This window comes from Cherax quadricarinatus, chromosome 22 (genome assembly GCF_038502225.1).
Source record: "Cherax quadricarinatus isolate ZL_2023a chromosome 22, ASM3850222v1, whole genome shotgun sequence".
NCBI lineage: Eukaryota > Metazoa > Arthropoda > Malacostraca > Decapoda > Parastacidae > Cherax > Cherax quadricarinatus.
The window spans coordinates 26,031,718-26,051,531 of NC_091313.1; the positions used below are offsets into that span (position 1 = coordinate 26,031,718).

General features: G+C 38.0%; 1 protein-coding gene across 3 annotated transcripts in view; it reads left to right on the forward strand.

Annotated features, from left to right (window-relative positions):
- Positions 1–19,814, forward strand: part of Nedd4 (E3 ubiquitin-protein ligase Nedd4) — a 101,805-nt gene that overhangs the window by 49,680 nt on the left and 32,311 nt on the right. The window contains exons 9-13 of one of the 3 annotated variants that reach the window (XM_053778057.2): positions 4,085–4,258; positions 9,080–9,190; positions 14,026–14,116; positions 16,823–16,993; positions 18,176–18,300. In XM_053778057.2, coding sequence (XP_053634032.2) covers positions 4,085–4,258; positions 9,080–9,190; positions 14,026–14,116; positions 16,823–16,993; positions 18,176–18,300 — 672 coding nt within the window. Of the gene's footprint in view, positions 1–4,084; positions 4,259–9,079; positions 9,191–12,698; positions 13,552–14,025; positions 14,117–16,822; positions 16,994–18,175; positions 18,301–19,814 lie in introns of those variants that run through there. The other 2 variants (XM_053778058.2, XM_053778059.2) reach the window with 2 other exon arrangements.

The following is a 19,814-nucleotide window of genomic DNA, read 5'->3' on the forward strand; positions in this document are numbered from 1 at the left end:
AGGTGTGGTAGGTAAGATTGGGGTGCCAGGTGTAAATGATAATGGGAACCCTTTGATTGAACTTTGTATAGAAAGGGGTTTAGTTATAGGTAATACATATTTTAAGAAAAAGAGGATAAATAAGTATACAAGATATGGTGTAGGGCGAAATGACAGTAGTTTGCTGGATTATGTATTGGTAGATAAAAGACTGTTGAGTAGACTTCAGGATGTACATGTTTATAGAGGGGCCACAGATATATCAGATCACTTTTTAGTTGTAGCTACACTGAGAGTAAAAGGTAGATGGGATACAAGGAGAATAGAAGCATCAGGGAAGAGAGAGGTGAAGGTTTATAAACTAAAAGAGGAGGCAGTTAGAGTAAGATATAAACAGCTATTGGAGGATAGATGGGCTAATGAGAGCATAGGCAATGGGGTCAAAGATGTATGGGGTAGGTTTAAAAATGTAGTGTTAGAGTGTTCAGCAGAAGTTTGTGGTTACAGGAAAGTGAGTGCGGGAGGGAAGAGGAGCGATTGGTGGAATGATGATGTAAAGAGAGTAGTAAGGGAGAAAAAGTTAGCATATGAGAAGTTTTTACAAAGTAGAAGTGATGCAAGGAGGTAAGAGTATATGGAGAAAAAGAGAGAGGTTAAGAGAGTGGTGAAGCAATGTAAAAAGAGAGCAAATGAGAGAGTGAGTGAGATGTTATCAACAAATTTTGTTGAAAATAAGAAAAAGTTTTGGAGTGAGATTAACAAGTTAAGGAAGCCTAGAGAAAAATGGATTTGTCAGTTAAAACAAGGAGAGGAGAGTTATTAAATGGAGAGTTAGAAGTATTGGGAAGATGGAAGGAATATTTTGAGGAATTATTAAATGTTGATGAAGATAGGGAAGCTGTGATTTCATGTATAGGGCAAGGAGGAATAACATCTTGTAGGAGTGAGGAAGAGCCAGTTGTGAGTGTGGGGGAAGTTCGTGAGGCAGTAGATAAAATGAAAGGGGGTAAGGCAGCTGGGATTGATGGGATAAAGATAGAAATGTTAAAATCAGGTGGGGATATAGTTTTGGAGTGGTTGGTGCTATTATTTAATAAATGTATGGAAGAGGGTAAAGTACCTAGGGATTGGCAGAGAGCATGCATAGTTCCTTTGTATAAAGGCAAAGGGGACAAAAGAGAGTGCAAAAATTATAGGGGGATAAGTCTGTTGAGTATACCTGGTAAAGTGTATAGTCGAGTTATTATTGAAAGAATTAAGAGTAAGATGGAGAATAGGATAGCAGATGAACAAGGAGGCTTTAGGAAAGGAAGGGGGTGTGTGGACCAGGTGTTTACAGTGAAACATATAAGTGAACAGTATTTAGATAAGGCTAAAGAGGTTTTTGTGGCATTTATGGATTTGGAAAAGGCGTATGACAGGGTGGATAGGGGGGCAATGTGGCAGATGTTGCAGGTGTATGGTGTAGGAGGTAGGTTACTGAAAGCAGTGAAGAGTTTTTACGAGGATAGTGAGGCTCAAGTTAGAGTATGTAGGAAAGAGAGAGATTATTTCCCAGTAAAAGTAGGCCTTAGACAAGGATGTGTGATGTCACCGTGGTTGTTTAATGTATTTATAGATGGGGTTGTAAGAGAAGTAAATGCGAGGGTCTTGGCAAGAGGCGTGGAGTTAAAAGATAAAGAATCACACATAAAGTGGGAGTTGTCACAGTTGCTCTTTGCTGATGACACTGTGCTCTTGGGAGATTCTGAAGAGAAGTTGCAGAAATTGGTGGATGAATTTGGTAGGGTATGCAAAAGAAGAAAATTAAAAGTGAATACAGGAAAGAGTATGGTTATGAGGATTACGAAAAGATTAGGTGATGAAAGATTGGATATCAGATTGGAGGGAGAGAGTATGGAGGAGGTGAATGTATTCAGATATTTGGGAGTGGACGTGTCAGTGGATGGGTCTATGAAAGATGAGGTGAATCATAGAATTGATGAGGGGAAAAGGGTGAGCGGTGCACTTAGGAGTCTGTGGAGACAAAGAACTTTGTCCTTGGAGGCAAAGATTGATGGACTGAACACATCGACTCCAGGTTGAGGGACTGATTACCTCATTCTCCTCTCCTTACGCCTTCCTCTTTGTATTGGACTGATGAAGCCACTGTGTGGCGAAATGTTTCTTGAATAAAGATTCCCATATGCTGCATAAGTGTCTCAATCTTCAACTTGTCGGTTTTTCAAACCATTCATCACAAAGAGGGGAATGTATGAGAGTATAGTTTTACCAATGCTCTTATATGGGTGTGAAGCATGGGTGATGAATGTTGCAGCGAGGAGAAGGCTGGAGGCAGTGGAGATGTCGTGTCTGAGGGCAATGTGTGGTGTGAATATAATGCAGAGAATTCGTAGTTTGGAAGTTAGGAGGAGGTGCGGGATTACCAAAACTGTTGTCCAGAGGGCTGAGGAAGTGTTGTTGAGGTGGTTTGGACATGTAGAGAGAATGGAGCAAAACAGAGTGACTTCAAGAGTGTATCAGTCTGTAGTGGAAGGAAGGCGGGGTAGGGGTCGGCCTAGGAAAGGTTGGAGGGAGGGGGTAAAGGAGCTTTTGTGTGCGAGGGGCTTGGACTTCCAGCGGGCATGCATGAGCGTGTTTGATAGGAGTGAATCGAGACAAATGGTTTTTAATACTTGACATGCTGTTGGAGTGTGAGCAAAGTAACATTTATGAAGGGATTCAGGGAAACCGGCAGGCCGGACTTGAGTCCTGGAGATGGGAAGTACAGTGCCTGCACTCTGAAGGAGGGGTGTTAATGTTGCAGTTTAAACTGTAGTGTAAAGCACCCTTCTGGCAAGACAGTGATAGAGTTAATGATGGTGAAAGTATTTCTTTTTCGAGCCACCCTGCCTTGGTGGGAATCAGCCAGTGTGTTAATAAAATAAAAAAAAACAATAAATCCAAGCACTAATGTGCCATCCACGTACTGAAAATTTTTGTCACATTGCAGCCCTATTTGTTTATCACTAATGTAAAATTTCTTTCCATAATTGCAGTAGTTTAGACATTCTGGAATTACTTTCTGTAATATATTTTGTTTAAAAAAAAAAAAAAGTTTATTTTCATAACCACTGTAAATTTTGGCATGACATTTAACACACATGATTCATTAACCTTAATCCAAAATAGGCTTGGGTTTAGATATTTGCAGTACAGAATAGATAGCAGTGTCCTAGAAACACCTATGCAAAATAATTTCATAATTCAATTTTCACATTTAGTGTGAATTTCCAAACTTATTTCTATCCTGTTGTCTTTCTTTCTTGGATTTTTCTTCTTTTTGGGTCACCCTGCCTCAGTGGGAGACGGCCAGTGTGTTAAAAAAAAAAAGAAAATTCTATTCAGAATTAAATGACCTCTTAGATGTTCATTAATGAAGGAAAACTGTTCAGTAATCAAATTAAACCCAAGAGAGTTTAGAATTTAAAATTTAGAATTTAAAATCTATGGCTAAAGATTTATTCATTTATGGAAACTGATTGTCCAGTAATTTGTGGTAGTCTCAAAACCCTGATAAAAATGTTGACATCAGAATCACATTTTTTTTTTTTGGGGGGGGGGGGGGTGCCAGGGAGGGAATTGACCTGAATGACTCCTTTTTTTAAATACACTATCCTCCATTTTCCCTTCTCCCTCCTGCCTCTCTTCTCTTTCTCCCTATCTCTTTCTCCTTCTCACCTCCAGTTCTGCCACTCCTCACTGCCCCTCCTCTCTTTGCCTTCCCCTCCCTCCCCCCTTTTTTTTTTCTACAATAAATTTATGCCATCTTTAAAACTGATCATATCACTAGCAAGACTTTTGTTTATTTTGTCCCTTATAGACTGTTTCTGATTTTCTTAATGTTCTCACATGTTAATATTTTGGTATTTTCACCATTTTGTCTTTTGTTTGATGTCTTTTGTACTGTTATTGTATTTTGTTAAAGTAGAGGTGTTAGTATGTGACTTTAATTTTGAGTAGTTGTTGGTGCCCGTAATGACTAACAGATTTACCTCTTTTCCACTGGGTCTGTGCATGTGTTTGTTGCATGTTTACATGACTGCTCTGTTGGGGATCACTGTAGGAATCACTCAGTGACCGCGAACAGGAACAGGGGGAGGAGGAGATGGATGATGATGATGATGAGGAGGAGGAGGACCAGGAGGAAGAGGGGGAGGAAGATGAGGAGAATGGGGAAGAGGGACAAAGCCAGGAGGAAGAGGCACAGCCTCGCTTTGATGAAGTGGTCTCCGAAGAGGTGAGACGTGCACCAAGCAGCAGACAGTATAGAGTAGCTTCTTAACTTATGTAATTCCTAGATATATAGTGTGATATAGAGCTTTAAGAACTGATGATTAATGTTTTGAGCAGAGCTATGGTAAATAAATGAGCTTCGTAACACCCATATCTATTAGGCCAAAGTTGTGAGCTTAGTGCTTAGATTTTAGTGCTGGTATTTTCAGTGGTATGTAGCTAAATGTAGTCAAATGTAAATAATCATTGATTTTTAAATATATCTGGATGTTTTGTTCTTTTGAGTAGATGAATTATTACTCTGGCTGTATCTACCACATTACTTATGGGACCATTCTCTCAAACTCATTGGGATCAGGTGTTTCTGTTCATTAACATATCCCATTAATGATAACAACTACTGTTACAGAGCACATTAATATTTACTAACTAGAAGGCGATCTGTATGTCCTCTTCAAGCACTTTGTGCAGGCACTTAAGATGTATATACTAAATTATTTGATAAGTTAGAATTTTAAGTAAAAATAGGATTGGAATATGTGTATTCTCTCCTCCATGTTCTTTTAATTCTGATTTTGGTCAGTGATTGGTCATCATCAAAGCCATGAAATGTCTCAGCCTTAAAAATTCATTAGTGCCCATTTTTCCTTCCATATTAGGTGTGTTCCACCAAGATAGGTTGACCCAAAGAAGGAAACACATTTATTATCATTCATTCAAATGCTCTCTTGCTAGAAGTGAACGAACATCATAATTCAAATGACCTTTGGACTGCATCATCCCCATCAATCTTTAACTCTAGTCTGGTCAATGGCCACTAAAAATCCATCCTGATAAATTGGTTAGTTTATAACAAGAACAAATAAAAGCTTTGTAATGCTTGTAGATATATTTAGTTCATACTACAGAATTGATTTGTACATAGAATAGTGTGAAAAGGGAAAGTCAACAGGAGCTGTATCATATAACTGATTGCTTTTTTGGTGGAAAATGAGGAACGTGTAACTCAGAGTAAGTTGGGTTTAACACACACAGTATGAGTGACAAGGAAAGGCCAGTGAAATTAAATCTAATGACATCAGAGGACAGACAAACCTGGGAAGACATGATGACAACATACAAAATACTTATATAAATTGATAGGGTAGACAAGGATAGGTCATTTAAGAGGCAGAAAACAGGTTTTTAGGGGTATGGCTGGAAGTTAATAACACGGGTGACCTCAGGGATATCAGGAAGTATTTCTTCAGTCTCAGGGTGGTTAGGAAGTGGAATGAGTTTGATGAAGTCATTCCACTTCCATACTCCATATACAGTTTTAAGAGCAGGTATAATAGGATCCTTGAGGCTATGAGGGAGTGAATATAACAAGTTGAGAGGTGGAGCCAGGAGCTAAGACTTGACCCCTGCAACCTGCAGTAGGTGGATACAAATAGGTGAGTACTGTCTCCTAGTTTATACTCTGAATTTGTTGCATAATATTCAGACTACATATTGCTCTCAAACATGACATCTCGACTGCCTGCAGGCTCCTCCTTGCAGCAACATTTAAAGTTCGTGCCTCACATCTGTGTAACAGATTTGGTAGTTCTGTACTCTGATACATATCTCTTAGCCTCCATAGGTAAACTTCTCTCTCTCCACAGGTGCTTCAACCCTCAACCCACCTTTCTTTCCTCTGACCATTCTGTGGTTCACCTTAGTCTTTCATGGATCTGTTTGTTGACACGTAAATTCTCAAATATATCTAAATACAGTCACTTCCTCCATAATTCCTCCTTCCAAACTGAATCTAATTTTTCATTACCTGATCTTTTATTTACTTTAATCACTTTGCTCTTTTCTCTGTTTATTTTTAATTTCCTTCTTTTACGTACTTTCACAAACTCGACCACCAACCTTTGTAGCTTCTCTTTAAAATCTCCCAAAAGAACTGTGTCATTGGCAGAAAGTATCTGCAGCAACTCCCACTTGGTATCAGATTCGTTATCTTTTACTCCTACACCTCTTCCCTACACCCTAGCATTTACTTTTTATACAACCTCATCTGTAAATACAGTGGATCCTTGGTATACGACCAGCTCCATACTCAAACAAAGCTCAGCACTCGACCAAACAAATACGACCTTCCAGAACTTTGCTGTAAACTATTTCATGTTTCTTCGCATTTTTGGTGTTTTTTTGTATTACAGTGGACCCCCGCTTTACGATCAGCTCCCAATGCGACCAATTATGTAAGTGTATTTATGTAAGTGCGTTTGTACGTGTGTGTTTGGGGGTCTGAAATGGACTAATCTAATTCACAATATTCCTTATGGGAACAAATTCGTTCAGTAATGGCACCTGAACATACTTCTGGAATGAAATAATATCGTAAACCGGGGGTCCACTGTATTTTTATAAACAAGACACCATGGGGCCTATGAAGATTAGTGATAACAGCCAACCAAACAGAAAATTGGTTGGGAAGAACTTGTTCGATACTTAAACGGAGCGGCACTCGAACAGCCTTCTGAAATGAATTAAGGTCGCATACCGAGGTTCCACTGTACTTTAAATTATTTCACACATCCCTGTCTAAGGCTTATTTTTACTGGAAAATGGTCCCCTTCTGTCCCGTATACCCTAACTTGACCTTTACTCTCCTCATGAAAACTCCTTACTGCTTTGAATGATGGTATAAATTTATCCCTCAGTGCCACAATACTGTTTGGGTTCAGTCTTCTGGGACACCTTGCAATTTAACCAGTGCCTCTTTTTTTAATAAAAACACCAATTACTCTAATTTTTACTTTATTCCTGACTATGGATAAGTAAAATTGTAAAATAATTTTAACAATGTGCAAAAATATAGTTAAAAATTTATAATTCATTTGTAGAAACAAAAATTTAATTTTAGAATGATTTTGCCATTGAATGTACCTCTTCTAACAAAACTGTAATTAATAGTGTTACAGTCATTTTAGTAATCATTATTTTTTTTATGCAAAATATAATTTGTTGATTCAAATTTATTTTAACCCTTTGAGGGTCCAGAGGCCAAATCTCAGAGTGACAGCCAGGGTTGAAGAATTTAAAAAAAAAAAATTGTTATTTTTTCTTATTAAATGGTAGAGAATCTTTTTCTAAAGGTAGTAAAACAAAAATTATGAAATTTGATGGGAAATTGATGAAATTACTCTCTCGCGAATTTTGATGTGTCAGCGATATTTACGCATCGGTGATTTTGCCAACTTTGACTCCCAGTTTAGGCCAATTACATTATTCCAGTCAACTGAATTCTTTGCTATTTCGCTAGTAATACTTCTGTTTTATCGATTGAGCACAAGAAATCATCCAGTCAACTATTTCAACTATCCAATAAAGTGATTGGAAATTGGTAATTTGGCCAATTTAACACAAAGTTCAAAATATTCCAATTTCAAAATAGGATCCAGAATAAACAATGCAGGCATTCCTAGCACTAAACTAACATTTCGTTTGTTCATTAGTTACGTTTTCAGGCTTTACAAATGAATTCCATTTTGATTTTTTATTCACATAATGAATTTTTATTCACACCAAAAAGTGGAAGATTTACTGTTATGCAATAATGTAATACTTGTATAAATAATATCACCACATTCGTGAACATATATTAGACCCACCAGCTGACACGTATTAGACACGTGACATATGTTTCCTCTTGAACATCAGCAAAAATTGAACATTTCCACTACTTTGAGCTCAGTTTCAAGTCATTTTCAATATTTAAAACCAATCAAAATCACCTCTGTAATATATCTTCTATTCTGTCAACTGAGACCAAGAAATTGTGAATACAACTGTAAAAAACACAAAGAAACACCGTAAAGTCACTGTTTTAATCCAAAATTAGTCGTAATTTTTTTTCTCTCATTATGCAGGATTTGTTTTATGTGGTGCACACTTACCACACAGATGTATTCTCTCATATCTAGGCCTAAATTTACCGCTCACAGTTTATCTGAGTGAGCTGAGCTCATGGCATAGATCTACAGCTTGAACCCTGGCTTCAAAACCATAGATCTATGGGACAGAGACCCTGAAAGGGTTAAATGAAAAAAAAATTTAAAAATAAATGTGCGAGTAATGGAAATCTCTCTGGGATCAATAATATTCCTACATTCACTTCATAGTACTTCTTAATAATTTTGGACTCTAATTTCTTTTTTACTTTCCCATGCTTTTGATATTTTGTATCCTAGTGTATAAATTTGAGCATTATCATTTTTGCTTACCTCCTCCTCTCCTGTTTTCCTTCATTGTGTGTGATTACTCAACAGTTTTCATTCTTCTAAATCCTCTGCAAGCAACTAGCAATTATTCTTAACTAGTAGCAAAGACCAAATGTAGAATTCTTCACCTGCAGTTGTAGGAAATTCAAGTATGAAAGTAATAAGTAGATGAAATGTTCAAAGAAGATTCTTCAGGTGGTAACCTCTAAAGGAAAGGAAGTTCAGGTGGGAAGAAGCCATTACAGATTTTGATAGGTTGGTAAGTTAGAGCAATATTTTAATGTCTGTGCATTACTTACATTGTTTAAATTATACTTTCAAATTACTATACATACTACTTTTCCATATCCAGTGATTTATCTATAAATTTCCTAACTAGTGCCTGAGCTATCTAGCACCTGCACCATAACTATAATTAGTCCAGAATTTCAGATATAAAACTTTGGTAATCTCTTTCCTGTACTAAACTCACTTTTAGCATCTTTATCACACTCCTTTGTATTGTGATCATCTGATAGATGAGCTGAGATGGTGTTGTGCCTATGCTTGACTACAGCTTATCTTAACAGATTCAGGAGTCACAAAACACGGGGGTGCAACAATCATCCTCTACAGCAACTTCCCCTGCAACCCCTACCACAATCATCAACAACTCTAGTGTCACCAATAATGCACCCAAGGTATGCACTTGTGCACACTGCTTCTTATCACTTGCTGTGCTTCAGCTTTTAACCCTTAAACTGCCCAAACGTAGATCTACGTTCACGTGCGTAGCGCTCCGACCTTGATTTTCCCCATTTGAAATCATGTAAAAAAAAAACGTAGATCTATGTTTGGAGCCCCCTGCACATGGACATAGATCTATGTTTAGGCAGTTTTATATGCACAGTATACCTGTAGTACTAATGTCAAGCTGACAGGTATGAATTTATTAATTTTAACAATGATACTGTCTTTGGTCTCAGTGTGTTTGGTTGATGCTTTATGCTCTGGTTCAGCTTCATCTGGATCAGTGTTAAAAGGGAACCAGAATAATTTTTTGTGGAGTTTTCTCAATGTAGAAACACAAGGAGTGACTTTGCAAGTTATTTTGTTAACTGATAATAAGACCCAACACTATGCTGTTGTTTTCAAGAATTCTGTAAATAAAGCAACCCAAGTAGTGCTTACTGCTCTTTCCAATGGTCTTGGAAATGGCTAATTTTATTAAGCAACAGGTCAGAATGCTTTCTATTAGTAGTAATCTTAGTAACTGAAGTCACTTGACTCCCTTAACATTAACCTTATTTCCAAGATTACAAGTTATTTAGGAGAATCTGAGAGTAATACATTCCTTATCTGATGTTACATTAAGTGATAAAGTTAGCTTTCCCATTTTTTTTTTTTTCAACAAGTCGGCCGTCTCCCACCGAGGCAGGGTGACCCAAAAAGAAAGAAAATCCCCAAAAAGAAAATACTTTCATCATCATTCAACACTTTCACCCCACTCACACATAATCACTGAATGAACAATTGGAATTTAAATAGAGTTACGAAAATCTCCAGGCTCAGTATTAATGTTTTAAGCACGTCTTGCACTGTGTGTAAATGAATAGGTCCTTGTCACGAAATGATTGTTTTCCATTGAGCAACTATCCTGATACGTAGTAAAATTCTTCTTCTTTCAACAAATCGGCTGTCCCACTGAAGAGCATGTATAGTCCCTTTATATAAAGGAAAAGGGGACAAAAGAGATTGTAAAAATTATAGAGGAATAAGTTTACTGAGTATACCAGGAAAAGTATACGGTAGGGTTATAATTGAAAGAATTAGAGGCAAGACAGAATGTAGAATTGCGGATGAGCAAGGAGGCTTCAGAGTGGGTAGGGGATGTGTAGATCAAGTGTTTACATTGAAGCATATATGTGAACAGTATTTAGATAAAGGTAGGGAAATTTTTATTGCATTTATGGATTTAGAAAAGGCATATGATAGAGTGGATAGAAGAGCAATGTGGCAGATGTTGCAAGTATATGGAATAGGTGGTAAGTTGTTAAATGCTGTAAAGAGTTTTTATGAGGATAGTGAGGCTCAGGTTAGGGTGTGTAGAAGAGAGGGAGACTACTTCCCGGTAAAAGTAGGTCTTAGACAGGGATGTGTAATGTCACCATGGTTGTTTAATATATTTATAGATGGGGTTGTAAAGGAAGTAAATGCTAGGGTGTTCGGGAGACGGGTGGGATTAAATTTTGGGGAATCAAATTCAAAATGGGAATTGACACAGTTACTTTTTGCTGATGATACTGTGCTTATGGGAGATTCTAAAGAAAAATTGCAAAGGTTAGTGGATGAGTTTGGGAATGTGTGTAAAGGTAGAAAGTTGAAAGTGAACATAGAAAAGAGTAAGGTGATGAGGGTATCAAATGATTTAGATAAAGAAAAATTGGATATCAAATTGGGGAGGAGGAGTATGGAAGAAGTGAATGTTTTCAGATACTTGGGAGTTGACGTGTCGGTGGATGGATTTATGAAGTATGAGGTTAATCATAGAATTGATGAGGGAAAAAAGGTGAGTGGTGCGTTGAGGTATATGTGGAGTCAAAAAATGTTATCTATGGAGGCAAAGAATGGAATGTATGAAAGTATAGTAGTACCAACACTCTTATATGGATGTGAAGCTTGGGTGGTAAATGTAGCAGTGAGAAGACGGTTGGAGGCAGTGGAGATGTCCTGTCTAAGGGCAATGTGTGGTGTAAATGTTATGCAGAAAATTCGGAGTGTGGAAATTAGGAGAAGGTGTGGAGTTAATAAAAGCATTAGTCAGAGGGCAGAAGAGGGGTTGTTGAGGTGGTTTGGTCATTTGGAGAGAATGGATCAAAGTAGAATGACATGGAAAGCATATAAATCTATAGGGGAAGGAAAGAGGGGTAGGGGTCGTCCTCGAAAGGGTTGGAAAGAGGGGGTAAAGGAGGTTTTGTGGGCAAGGGGCTTGGACTTCCAGCAAGCGTGCGTGAGCGTGTTAGATAGGAGTGAATGGAGACGAATGGTACTTGGGACCTGACGATCTGTTGGAGTGTGAGCAGGGTAATATTTAGTGAAGGGATTCAGGGAAACCGGTTATTTTCATATAGTCGGACTTGAGTCCTGGAAATGGGAAGTACAATGCCTGCACTTTAAAGGAGGGGTTTGGGATATTGGCAGTTTGGAGGGATATGTTGTGTATCTTTATATGTGTATGCTTCTAGACTGTTGTATTCTGAGCACCTCTGCAAAAACAGTGATAATGTGCGAGTGTGGTGAAAGTGTTGAATGATGATGAAAGTATTTTCTTTTTGGGGATTTTCTTTCTTTTTTTTTTTTTTTGGGGGGGGGGGTCACCCGGCCTCGGTGGGAGACGGCCGACTTGTTGAAAAAAAAAAAAATATATATATATATATATATATATATATATATATATATATATATATATATATATATATATATATAAAATTTACTGCAAGAGATACCTGTGTACTGTATTATAGTTTTGAATAGATTGCAGTGTGTATGAGCTCATGATTATTGGAAATTTTCTGTGTCCAACCAAAACCATAAAAGTTATTTGTTGCAACATACATAATCTACACTTTCCTTATTCTCCCTCCTCTCTTCCTCCTTCTTCTCTCCCCTCTTCCTTCCTTCCTCATTTCATTTTCCTCTTTATTCCTCTTCTTCATGTCCTCTCTTTCCTCTTCCTCTCTTCCTCTCTTCCTCCTCCTCCTCCCTCTCTTCTTCTTCCCTCTTCTCCTTTCCTCCTCCCTCCTCTTTTCCACTTTCCCTCCTCTATTTCTCTCTCCCTCCCTCCTCTCCTCCTAATGTCACATGGCAAATGAGGAAGTGTATGAATGATGCATGGTCCAGACATGAGGTTACACACGTGAGCAGTTACTTGGCTTCCTACCATGCTGACGTCACTCCCTCACGCCAGCCACAGTTCTTCATGGGCTTGTCATGAGAACATAACAGGAACCTCCACCATCCAAATTATTGACACGTTCTCAATGTATATGATATTCTTCGGCATTGCAACTAACGTACTCAACTTTTAAGTGCAGTGAGAATATTGACTCTTGAAAATACGAGACTTATATTTTAGCAATTTATTAAAAGTGCAGTTTTTTAGTTCTTTAGTTCACTTGTGCCAATGACATGTGTTCCATTTATCTTAACTTGTTCACATTTTTCTGACCTTACCAATAACTAGCACAGTTGTAGAATGTTCCTTTAGTTACCTCAAGCAATTCCTTCATTGTTCTGAGCTTCAATAATTTTATGAAAAAAGTGAAAGACCAAGAAAAACAAGATGCAGAATATGGAAATAGTTATTGTAAACTTTTCTTCGGAAAAACCAATGTTTACTGAAGCTGTTTTTCCTGATCCCGAAGTTAGAAGTATATTTGCTGATCATGAGGAGGCGGCAAGAAATCAAAGACGTGAAGCTAGAAGGCGACTGCGTCGTAATCAGCGTCGAGCTGCCAGGTCTGCCATCAGTAACTCAGATAATAGAGAGCATTGGCAGGAAAGCTCAGGTCCTAATAGTCTCATTCAGTATCATACCACAAGCAACATAAACACCAGTGAAATCAGGCATGTGCGTATCAGTGGTAGTGAAGATGAATGGTTTGTGCTTTCATTAGGTGGAGAGAGCACAGACGAGGATGCAGAGTCTGTTGGCCCACAGCAGGACGTGGCATCAACACACCGGTACCTTTTGGTCCCATCAACCATTAGACACCAACATTCTACCCAGTCTGGAAGTCAACATCTTGCTCTTCCTCTAGCCAGCCAGCACCGTCATCACCCTGGTGAAGAAGAGGAGGAGGAGGAGCAAGAATGGAGGTTAAATTCAGAGCCATTGGCAGTCAACTCTATTAAGCCAAATCCAATTAACTCAACATATCAACAAATGAGTAAAAACAGGAAGAAGTCGGTGGCTTGGTCAAGGGGTTGCAAGACGTGCAAGGGGGATCTAGCTATTCTTTCCCATCACCGTCCTCGCTTAAGACAAGCTTTATTTTCCCAGGTGTCTTAATTCTTTTATATGTGCTTAGTTGTACACATGTATATGTTCCTTCTCTGTTTTATCCTCAGTCTTCTCAGCAAATACATTTTTATTATTATTATTAGTAGCAATATTAGTATTATTGTTGTTTATTTTATTGATGGGTATTGTTATTGTTATAATGATGAATATCAATATTTTATAATGTAAATGCAGCACTGTATTTGGTATGCTGAACCACAGCATGAATTAATAATGTATTTTATTTATCATTACTAGTTCCCTAGTAATTATCAACCAGTTACACCCTCAGTGTGGGAAAGGGTGCCTTGATGCTGAAGGGTTCTTGATCCAAAGAATTAGAGCTACCCTCTCCTTTCTCAGATCAATTCAGATTACTTCTCATTCCCCAGGTGTTGTATGAACCCTTCAGGTTTTATGCTTTCCCTATGAATATAGTAATAACCAAAAGTAATGTTCTTAATAATGTTTTAGCCTCAAACCCCGACTCCTACTGGAGTAGATGAGACTCTGCCTCGCGGCTGGACTAGTCAAGTGGCTCCAAATGGTCGCGTCTTCTTTATTGGTGAGTTATGCTAAGTTTAAGTGGAATTAGAGGAGTATTAGGTGACTTGATGGTTTTAATATGTTCATGATGCAAAGGTAAAAATCTTAAATGTTATTCTTGCTCTTTAATGCATGTGATGGTTTGTCCATAATGCATTTTACTCAAGAGTGACATTAACATCAGTGACCTGTGTTAAATCACTATTATTATTATTAGCAGGTTGGGGACTGTGCTGACCGAGCCTAATTTCTTCATTTCTTTGCTTCTTCCCGAGCTCTCCTTTACCTCTCTCTAACTTCCTCTCTTTTTCCACTGTCTATTTTCCTTGTGTTTCTCTCCAGTTACAAAAGCCCTTTGCACCAATATTTTACCCTATATCACCACACCTTGTCTTTACATTAATCAATTCCCTTCTGTCCTTTCATCACCAACAACTTGACTGCTCAAGATTTCCAGCCATGATTTGAGGACAGGATCGATCCTCTACTATTCCTTGTTCTGAATGATTCACATGGGTTTAATGCCTCATGTGATACAATCCTCTTTCCTGCAGCTACCTTCCTTGTACAGTACGTACCTTAAATCTCTGCTGCAGATTCTGACAGGTGTTCCTAAATTCACTCAACATCTATTCCACATCCTTTACATTGCTGTTACAAATTGACAATATTTGCATTCATATTTCTTTCAACTACTGGCACTCTTCACCTTGCTGTGTATTATCATATCTTGTGTTCCTATTTATTTTTTTCTTCAATACACTTTTTATTACCTATTATCAAAATTTTTACATTAAAGTTTCATAAAATGTTGATTCTTTCACTTGTCTCAAAAACTTCCTAAACATTCACCATACATGTCTAAGGGTCTCCCATATACTTTCCACATACAGCTGTATACTAAACATTTTCCCTTTCTTGCAGCTTTCTTTTGTTTTCATCTACATACATTTCTCTAATTAAAACACACTCATACCTCTACATTTGTTTCTATAGTTGTGTATTCAGCATCACCACACTTGTAACTCTTACTGTCTCAGATACATAACAGGAAGCATCTAATATGATAGTCAATATAACTTCTGATTTATCTGAAAATTACACTGTGGCCTTGCCTGTAACTTTTTATGATTGAAGCAACAGTTTTGTAGTTTTAATTTATAGTTTTATTATGATTGGAACAATAACTCTTCTCTAATTAAGTAGAAATCATAACCAGTGAAGATTTAACTACACAACTAACAGATGTTGCAAGTGTATGGTGTAGGAGGTAGGTTACTGAAAGCAGTGAAGAGTTTTTACGAGGATAGTGAGGCTCAAGTTAGAGTATGTAGGAAAGAGGGAAATTTTTTCCCAGTAAAAGTAGGCCTTAGACAAGGATGTGTGATGTCACCGTGGTTGTTTAATATATTTATAGATGGGGTTGTAAGAGAAGTAAATGCGAGGGTCTTGGCAAGAGGCGTGGAGTTAAAAGATAAAGAATCACACACAAAGTGGGAGTTGTCACAGCTGCTCTTTGCTGATGACACTGTGCTCTTGGGAGATTCTGAAGAGAAGTTGTCTATGAAAGATGAGGTGAATCATAGAATTGATGAGGGAAAAAGAGTGAGTGGTGCACTTAGGAGTCTGTGGAGACAAAGAACTTTGTCCTTGGAGGCAAAGAGGGGAATGTATGAGAGTATAGTTTTACCAATGCTCTTATATGGGTGTGAAGCGTGGGTGATGAATGTTGCAGCGAGGAGAAGGCTGGAGGCAGTGGAGATGTCATGTCTGAGGGCAATGTGTGGTGTGAATATAATGCAGAGAATTCGTAGTTTGGAAGTTAGGAGGAGGTGCGGGATTACCAAAACTGTTGTCCAGAGGGCTGAGGAAGGGTTGTTGAGGTGGTTCGGACATGTAGAGAGAATGGAGCGAAACAGAATGACTTCAAGAGTGTATCAGTCTGTAGTGGAAGGAAGGCGGGGTAGGGGTCGGCCTAGGAAGGGTTGGAGGGAGGGGGTAAAGGAGGTTTTGTGTGCGAGGGGCTTGGACTTCCAGCAGGCATGCGTGAGCGTGTTTGATAGGAGTGAATGGAGACAAATGGTTTTTAATACTTGACGTGCTGTTGGAGTGTAAGCAAAGTAACATTTATGAAGGGATTCAGGGAAACCGGCAGGCCGGATTTGAGTCCTGGAGATGGGAAGTACAGTGCCTGCACTCTGAAGGAGGGGTGTTAATGTTGCAGTTTAAAAACTGTAGTGTAAAGCACCCTTCTGGCAAGACAGTGATGGATTGAATGATGGTGAAAGTTTTTCTTTTTCGGGCCACCCTGCCTTGGTGGGAATCGGCCGGTGTGATAATAAATAAAAAAAAAACTAACAAACCCCTGCCATTAATATTATTGTCAAATAATATTCCCCATACAGCTACTATTATTAGTACAGTATCGACTAAGAAAATCTTAATGCTGTAAGCTTATGAGGTAGGAAATACAGTGCCAGCTCTCTGAAGGATAGGTTGGGATGTTGTAGTTTGGAGGGCCATTGTAATGGTGATGTTCATTCTCTTTTTGAAAGAATGTATTTTCGTCTTTGGATCACTCTACCTTGGTGGGCAATGGCCAGTATTATAAAAAAAATTAAAGAACTTTAGTTTCTCTCAGGTTGGTTACCATATACCTACCACTGAGAGTACTGTTACTTATATAATCATCCTGATTATTTCAGTTAATATCTCTGTCTCACAGATCACATCAACAAACAAACAACATGGATAGATCCCCGATCAGGCATGCCAAGTTCTCCTCCTAACCAACGTCACACAAACAACTGGAGACATGAAGATGAGCTGGGACCACTACCTGAAGGTTGGGAACAGAGAGTACACACTGATGGCCGTATATTCTTCATTGATCATAGTAAGTGCAAAGTATTTTCAGCTTCTTACTGTTTGCTATTAGATACAATACTCTACATTTATCAGTCTATCTCAGTATGTGCATGGGGTAAATGTGTACATTTATCCCAGTGGCCATCAGCCATTAGCCATTAGCCCCAGTGGCCTGATGGCTAAAGCTCTCGCTTCACACGTGGAGGGCCCAGGTTCGATTCTCGGCGGGGCGGACACATTTCATCGTGTTTCCTTACACCTGTTGTCATGTTCACCTAGCAGCAAATAGGTACCTGGGTGTTAGTCGACTGGTGTGGGTCTCATCCTGGGGGACAAGATTGAGGACCCCAATGGAAATAAGTTAGACATTTCTCGATGATGCACTGACTTTCTCGAGTTATCCTGGGTGGCTAACCCTCCAGGGTTAAAAATCCGAAGAAAATCTTATCTTATCTTTTCTGAGCAAGGTCATGTCTGTTTTGTCATGAGAGATACAGGATTGAGCCTCCACCACTACTTGCATTGAATGGGTGTAGCACTCTATGTAAAGGAATTAGAAATTAAGTTATGTATGTGCATGTATATGTGCTTTGTGAAGATACTTTATAATTAAGTAAAAGGAAGCAAAAGTGTTTATATTTTATGTAGAGCATTACATCTGTGGAGATCATTCAGCTTTAGTAATGTAGGTTCAATCCACCATCTGCTAAGGACCTGCCAGAGACTACTCTCATAACTCTTCAAAGTAGACAGGCAAGAGTATAAGGAAAGGTATACTGATTTAGTTAGCAATATTTAGTACTAATAAGGCTACAGATCATGAACAGTAAAAATACTTTTTTGAATATATATGACAGGAAGTGAAGCCATTGTACTCTCGAAAATTAGCATAATGTGCACATTGAGTATAAATAAAGCATTTAATGATACAAAAGAATCTTTAAGCTTCTAAGTATGTATATGCAAGTTAAAAAGTGCTTGAGTAAAATACGAAAGAAAATGCATTCAGTATACCCCATTTATGATAAGAGATAAATATTTAACCTGACTATAAGTGTTGCACAGCAGTGAATTCAAAATTTTCTTTTGTTTTCTAAATGAAGAAACTTTGTTGTTAAATTTACATACAAAGAGTAGCCTTTCTTGACATATATATTATTATATGATAGTACAATATATGAAATTTACAATTTGATTTTTTTATACATAGAGAACCGCACAACAACATGGGAAGATCCACGATTGCTCAATCCCGCCATTGCAGGCAAAGCCATACCATATTCTAGAGATTACAAGCAGAAATATGAATTCTTCAAAAATAGACTACCCAAGCCAGTAAGTGCACTTTTACTGTTATCATTATATATCAAAATACTGACTTTTATTTTCTTTAATTCTTTGGCTGTTTCCCCACCGAGGCAGGTATCATTAAGAATAAAACATTCACCATGATTCATACACTGGCTGTCTCAGGTTCCAGTTTCTATACTACCACCTGCGCACCTCATATTGCATACCTGGAGAGGGCTATATTGAACCCAGTAACAAAGTACAGTGGAACCTTGGTACATGAACAGCTCCCTACTCGAACAAAGCGCAACACTTGACCAAACAAACATGACCTACCAGAACTTCACTGTAAACTGTTTCGTGTTGATGAGCATTTTTTGGTGTTTTTTTATATTGTATAAATAAGTCACCATCGAGCCTACAAAGATTAGTGATAACAACCAACCAAAAAGAAAATTGGTTGCAAAGAATTTGTTCGATTCTCGAACAGATCGACACTTGAACAGCCTTCTGGAATGAATTGTGTTTGAGTACCAAGGTTCCACTGTATGTGAAAGCTTAATATGACAAAAACAGTAAAATGTGTGGGAGTGAATTGGAAGGTGCAGGATTAACTTTTATGGGTGTGAGAGTTGTCTGATATGGAAGCAAGTAGCACTTTTCAGACCCACGGCAAATGGTAAACTTTAATGAGCTATAACCAAGTTTGGCCATAGAATGCAAGAAATCAGAATCAAATCAAATTCCCCTCTTTTCCATTTCTTCGTGGAGGAGGTGCTTTTCTTTCTTTTATTACTAGCACTAATAACAACAAAGCTGCCTACATCTGATGATAGGAAATATCAAGAAATTTATTTTCAGATAAAGATTTTTTCATATCCATTATCCAACAAAGTAGGATAACCCAAAAAAGGAAATGCATCTGATATCTTTCATTCAATAGCTATCTTGCTAGAACTGCAAGGACATCACATTCAAATGACTCTCCAAATTGCAGTAGCCTCCATCATCCTTCGAAGAACTCTGAAGTTTAAGCATTGTACTTCCTACCTCCAGAATTCAAATCCAGCTACCACATCCCTGAATCTTTGTGAATGTTGCCTTGCTCATACTCCAACAGCACAGCAAATCTCTAAAACTCTTTACATAATGAAAAGTTGCATAATAGCATATTCTTCATTTGTTCTTCTTTAACTAAAGTTACATGCTTTTTTTTTAGATGCAATATCCCTATATCTAACATACTCTTTTTTTTTTTTTTTTTTTTCTAAATCATTTGATGCTCTCATCACCTTACTCTTTTCTATGTTCACTTTCAACTTTCTACCTTTACACACACTCCCAAACTCATCCACTAACCTTTGCAATTTTTCTTTAGAATCTCCCATAAGCACAGTATCATCAGCAAAAAGTTACTGTGTCAATTCCCATTTTGTATTTGATTCCCCATAATTTAATCCCACCCCTCTCCCGAACACCCTAGCATTTACTTCTTTTACAACCCCGTCTATAAATATATTAAACAACCATGGTGACATTACACATCCCTGTCTAAGACC